At 33.6% G+C, this 6,178-nt stretch overlaps 1 protein-coding gene across 2 annotated transcripts; it reads left to right on the plus strand.

The window, feature by feature from the left end:
• The first annotated feature begins 1,262 nt into the window (after positions 1–1,262).
• Positions 1,263–5,010, plus strand: LOC120120765 (protein NRT1/ PTR FAMILY 6.3-like). 2 transcript variants are annotated; one of them, XM_039140301.1, is made up of 6 exons: positions 1,263–1,444; positions 1,534–1,711; positions 1,822–1,861; positions 1,958–2,529; positions 4,001–4,859; positions 4,903–5,010. In XM_039140301.1, exons 1-5 carry the CDS (start codon positions 1,333–1,335, stop codon positions 4,854–4,856), a joined length of 1,758 nt encoding a protein of 585 aa, XP_038996232.1. In that variant the 5' UTR covers positions 1,263–1,332; the 3' UTR covers positions 4,857–4,859; positions 4,903–5,010. The 2 variants fall into 2 exon arrangements, with proteins under 2 accessions (XP_038996232.1, XP_038996230.1); XM_039140299.1 differs by having other exon boundaries at positions 4,001–4,972.
• Positions 5,011–6,178: the final 1,168 nt, after the last annotated feature.

Genomic DNA, 6,178 nt, shown 5'->3' on the forward strand with positions numbered 1-6,178 from the left:
AGGGGAATTGGGTGGTGTACATAGCATGACAAATTTCATCCGTAAAACCAAAAGTTTTTGTAATGGATATTTTCAAGCATGATTTCTACCTATTTGTGATGGTTAACGTTTTGGGAGAGGAGATCGACCAAATTAATGTTGCTTTTTGCGTGACTACTAATTATTATTAATGTGAAAACTGAAGGCAACTTGTATTCAAATTTCAGTTTCCTCCACGTAATTTTTTTTTTTTATAAAATTAAGTTTTATGCAGATAATTAGAAACTACAATTATATCAGCGTGTATATACTTTTAGAGACTTAGTGATCTTGATGCATTATAAACCAGTCTGTTATTATTCATTGAATATATTTTTAGTGGGATCAACCTTGTATTATAGTAGTAAAAAGTCTTATTTTGAATTTCAAATTTTGATTTCTTAGATGTTATCAATACAATAGAGTGAAAACGATTTAAATTTCTCCCTAACAAAATAAGATTAATAAGATCTAAAATATTATTAATGAACGCTTATTTGGTGTAGAAATTAATTAAGTTATGGATCTTAACCAACAATTAAGACTATTAACGGGGTAAATACAAGATCATGGTAATATATGTTTAAAGACTATTAACGGTTTGATAATAAACACTTGTGCCCTTACATATGAGATATTTGAATCCGAGACCTCGAGTGATAATAATAAATTTTTTAATCATTAAAGTCGCTTAATATGTGAATAATATTTTAAATAACCGAATATAATGCAATTACCGTTGATTCCAATTAGAAGTTAAATTTTCTTTGGCGACGTGGACAAAAGTGATGAAAGGAGAACTTTTAAACGATAAGGGAAATTAACGAAAAGCTGTCTCTCATGCTATCTATGATATGTGATGCAATAACGGTTTATTTGTGCAGATAAAATGGATTTCATAACTAATTATTTATCTCTTCAAACGGTGAAAGAAACTTATGAATGAAAAGGGAAAAAGTAAAACTCTATTAACTAATAACATAATCCATCAAAATATAAATAATTTTCAGTTTTACTCAGCCGATGGTTTCCAATTCCAAATTGAACTTCCTAAAGGGGAGGAGTTGTGTTGTGCGTATCAATCATTCGAGTCCAACTACTAATTAAATAATGTGGGAAAGCCAATCAGTTCAGGCAATATGTGTGTCATTTCCTCCAATTTTGGCTTTTAACTCAACCTCACTGTGCCATCACCAACCCTCCTCCACTCCTCTATATAAGTAACCCACAGCCAGCATTTGCTCTCATCGTGCCACACCTGCTCCTTTCATCTTATGCTTACCTATCAAAGCTTTCTTCAACCTGTAGAAAACAATGTCCCTCCCCATAACACAAGGGAAAACCCTACCTGATGCCTGGGATTACACGGGAAAACCGGCCGAGCGTTCCAAGTCCGGTGGCTGGGCCAGTGCGGCCATGATTCTAGGTCTTTAAATGTTCTAGTTTTGTTTTGCTTTAAATTCTTATATACGTTTGGCTTGGGCCTTATTTCTTTTGCTTCTGTATATATCTCAGGTGTTGAGGGGTGTGAAAGGCTAACAACGTTAGGTATCGCGGTTAATCTGGTGACGTATTTGACTGAAACCATGCATTTGGGCAATGCTACCTCGGCCACCACCGTCACCAACTTCCTCGGCACCTCCTTTATGCTCTGTCTGCTTGGTGGTTTCGTCGCCGACACTTTCCTTGGCAGGTTTGCCCTCTTCTACCACTCTAAAATACCTTCCGCGTTTCCAACGCAAACCCACGCACTCGGTTATGTAATTAACTTTTATCATTTTATGAATCCTTTCCTATTCACAGATATCTCACCATCGGAATCTTCGCCACCGTTCAGGCAACCGTAAGATTCATTTCCTTTTACGTCTGATAACTGCAAAGTCAAAATTTAAAGCTAAAGTTGGTTTTGTTTATTTATTTATTTTACGTTGTCGAGCAGGGCGTCACGATCTTGACGATCTCAACAGTAATCCCAAGCCTAAAGCCTCCCAAATGCACAAGCGACAGTGCAACACCATGCACCCAAGCCAGCGGCATACAACTCATTATTCTCTACTTGGCTCTCTATATGACCGCCCTTGGGACCGGGGGACTCAAATCAAGTGTCTCAGGGTTCGGGTCAGACCAATTCGACGAGTCGGACCCCGAAGAGAAATCCCGGATGTCAAACTTCTTCAACTGGTTCTTTTTCTTCATAAACATAGGCTCGCTTGGTTCAGTCACCATTCTGGTGTACATCCAGGACAATATAGGGCGTGAATGGGGATACGGTATCTGTGCTTGTGCAATCGTGATAGGGTTGGTGGTGTTTCTGTCGGGGACCAGACAGTACCGCTTCAAGAAATTGCTGGGGAGCCCATTGACCCAAATTGCCGCTGTGTTTGTCGCTGCCTGGAAGAAGAGGCATTTGGAATTGCCATCTGATTCGTCGATGCTTTTCGAAATTGATGATGCAGCTGAGGGTTTGAAGAAGAAGAAGAAGCAAAAGCTGCCACGCAGCAAGCAGTTCCGGTTAGTATTCTAAACATCTTTTCATACAAACAATTACAGCCTAAACATAATATTTAAAACAAGACAATACTTGTTAATTTGACTAATCTTTTACTTAAAACTTGAAAAAATTTGATGATTTTCAATTTCTTGTAAAGTTTCGTATTGAATCAAATGTGAAATTATTTTGGGTAGATTAATCAACTGAAATTGGACCACGAAAGTTCTTATGGTAATTCAAATTAATATAATTAATTATAAACACATGCAATCTTAAATATCATCAATATAAGGTTTGGTGGCAGCAGGCAGTGGGGACAAATATATAATAGATAAACATGAACCAGTTGGGTTATATGTGGCGATCAAAGACTAAAGTTATTGAATTTCTAGGTCCGGATGATTGACAATCCTTGTTTATTAAAATTAACTGTAAAATATGATAATATATTTATTAAAAAAATATATAATTTCAATATTTTCATTCATTAAATGATCTTAAAAAATGAAAAACTAAAAATTTTACATTAGGTATAAATAGTTATTAATTATATATATAAAAGATATATTTTTCCTTTGAATAAGATTTTTGGTTCATATTGACCGAAAAATGCGTGGGTGTTTAAGATCACGAGCCACCAAACCAGTCCTCATGATTCATGAATCACACCTCCCCCAGTTAAAGGTTCAGACATGTTGGCTTTAGTTGTCCAAAGCCTGTTCATTTTCTTTTTTTTCTTTTTTTGCTCAGCAACATGAATTTAAATTAATCACTCATCATGGAGAAAAAGAAAAACGAGTTCCCAATTTTCAGCCTCATTATAAACCCCTCTAACCCTATTTAGGGGAAAAGAGTGCTCGAAAAAGGGGAATAATACATGGAAAAACCAAATCAAAGATAACAAAGACACACTTAATATCGAAGAATCCCACCCTTGGCCAAAAGCCCCGTTACATGGACTGGAGCCGGGACTCTGTATGACAATCTGGAAAAATTACCCCCAGTTCCTGCTAACTCTCACAAACTAACCATACTAACTATTACATTGTAAAATTAATAAAACATTACAGACCCAAACCAACATCTTACCAACTGGCTTTGAACATTTCTCTTCTCCTCGACCCCAGCTTGGCTTCATTTGCCTTCCATCACGCTCTGTTAATACCAACCGTATCTTTTCTAATACCTGCTTTTGGATTTTGTATGGGTTCACCTAATCAAAATGAAATAACCTTAAAAAATGAAATAAAAAATTCAAACATCAAAGAAAACAAAAACAGTTTACATAAAAATTGGACTCAGAAGTCGCAGTTTTAGAAACGTGTTTGTGTTGAGTTGTGAAAGGGTGATTAATTTCGGCTGGCCATGATTTAAATGTTGAGAATGACTTGTTTTTATTTATTTAAATGTTGAGAATGACTTGTTTTTATTTTTTTATTTATTTTTCCTTATTGGCTGATTTTCTATTTCATTGCTTGAAATTTTGTGCAGTTTCTTGGACAGGGCAGCGATCAACGACCCATCCGTTCCCGAGACAAACAAGTGGAACTTAGCAACCTTAACCGATGTCGAAGAAGTGAAATTGGTGCTAAGAATGTTACCCATTTGGGCAACCACGATCATCTTCTGGACCGTTTACGCTCAAATGACGACTTTTTCAGTGTCTCAAGCCACAACCATGGACCGTCACATCGGGAAATTCCAAATCCCACCAGCATCACTCACCGTTTTCTTCGTCGGCAGCATTCTCATAACCGTCACAATTTACGACAGAATCATTGCTCCGATTGCAAAAAAGGTTCTTAAAAACCCACAGGGTCTAACCCCTCTGCAAAGGATCGGTGTTGGTTTAGTTTTATCCATTATCGCAATGATAGCCGCTGCACTGACCGAAATCAAGCGATTGAGGTCCGCAAGCTCACACGGCCTTGCGAATCACCCATCAGCTCAAATCCCAATGAGCGTCTTCTGGCTGATCCCCCAGTTTTTGCTAGTGGGGGCTGGGGAGGCCTTCACATACATAGGGCAGCTCGACTTCTTCTTAAGGGAGTGCCCTAAAGGGATGAAAACAATGAGCACGGGTCTGTTTTTGAGTACCCTTTCTTTAGGGTTTTTCGTAAGTTCTTTGTTGGTTACTATAGTTGACAAGGTGACTGGAACCAAGCACCCATGGCTCCCAGACAATCTGAACAAAGGGAGGCTCTATGATTTCTACTGGCTTTTGGTAGTTCTGAGCTGCTTGAACTTGGTAGTTTACTTGGTTTTTGCAAAGTGGTACGTGTACAAGGACAAGAGACTTGCTGAGCAAGGGATCGAATTAGAAGAAGCAGAAGCTACCTTCCATTAATATGAAGCAACATGTCTTGGGGAGTGGACCAAGTCTCTTTCATTAAGATTTTGAGTTTGTAACTTTGTAATATAAGTCCGTTTTTTGGACGTTCAAATAAGTTTGAAATTCCTTTACTTGTACAAAATGGATATGGTAAAGGACAGAGAAGAATTTCAAGGAATATATATATATATATATATTGCTTTTGTTTCGAAATGATAAGTTGTATGACTGGCACAAAGTGTTTCAGAAAAAATTATCTTCTAACTGTGATATGGTTTAAGAATTATCTAATACTTGCCTGCTGTTAAATAAGTTGATGAAAGTTACACAGTTTGGTGTTGTTTTTTGAAACTGGTTTTTAAAAGTGCAATAAAATGTATTTTTAAATTATTATTTAAAATTTAACTGTTTTAAATTCTTCTTAAAAAGTGATTTTGGAAAAAAAATGTTTATTATTAACATTGTATTATAAATTTAAAATAAATAGTTACATTTATTAATATAAACATTATGTTGTAAATTCAAAATATAATATTTAAATTATATTTACACTTATTAATACTATAATATATAAAATATATCAACTTAAACTATAATAAAATATAAAAAATATTTTAACAAAACCATTTAACATTTGAATTTTAAGATAATATTTTAATTATTATGATATAACCACAACCACTCATCTAACATTTGAATTTTAAGATAATATTTTAATTATTTCGATTTAACCACAACCACTCATTTAAAATTTAAAATAAAATAATTTAAATAATATATTTATACTTTTAACCATTAAAATAATAATATATATATATTATATAAATTTAAAAAATATTATTATATATGAAATAAAATTTAAGTATAAAAAATATAAAAAATACATATAAAAAATATAATTATAATAAAAATATATTTCATGATAACTCACTATTAATATTTTAATATATAAATCATAATTTTTTATTTATTTTTAAGTAATTAAAATAAATTAATAAAAAATAAATTATTTTATAAGGATATTAACATTAAATTATTGAAATAAAATATAAATACATAATTAATAAAATAAATTAAATATCAAAGTTTTTGTCCAGAGCAAATGAATGGAGCTCATGCATTAATAATGTTAAAAATATAAATTTGCTTCTAAATATAAAGTTGGAAATGAAAAAGCTAGAAATCCCAACTTTTGTAGTTGATTTGAAGCAACAATTTTCATATCAATTTGTTTTCTATTTTTACCGATTTGACATTGGTTTTGCTATCAAAACGAACTTTTTAGATTAAAGTGTTGTTAGACAACATTATCAAATACATCCAAAAATCACCCTCTT

Source organism: Hibiscus syriacus, unplaced genomic scaffold (assembly GCF_006381635.1).
Source record: "Hibiscus syriacus cultivar Baekdansim isolate YM2019G1 unplaced genomic scaffold, ASM638163v2 tig00110347_pilon, whole genome shotgun sequence".
NCBI lineage: Eukaryota > Viridiplantae > Streptophyta > Magnoliopsida > Malvales > Malvaceae > Hibiscus > Hibiscus syriacus.

Excerpts from the sequence above, each read along its gene's own strand:
- LOC120120765 (XM_039140301.1), top strand. The coding sequence starts at position 1,333 with ATGTCCCTCCCCATAACACAAGGGAAAACCCTACCTGATGCCTGGGAT. Across the intron at positions 1,445-1,533 it reads CAGTGCGGCCATGATTCTAG|GTGTTGAGGGGTGTGAAAGG; the intron begins GTCTTTAAATGT and ends TATATATCTCAG. Across the intron at positions 2,530-4,000 it reads CCACGCAGCAAGCAGTTCCG|TTTCTTGGACAGGGCAGCGA; the intron begins GTTAGTATTCTA and ends AATTTTGTGCAG.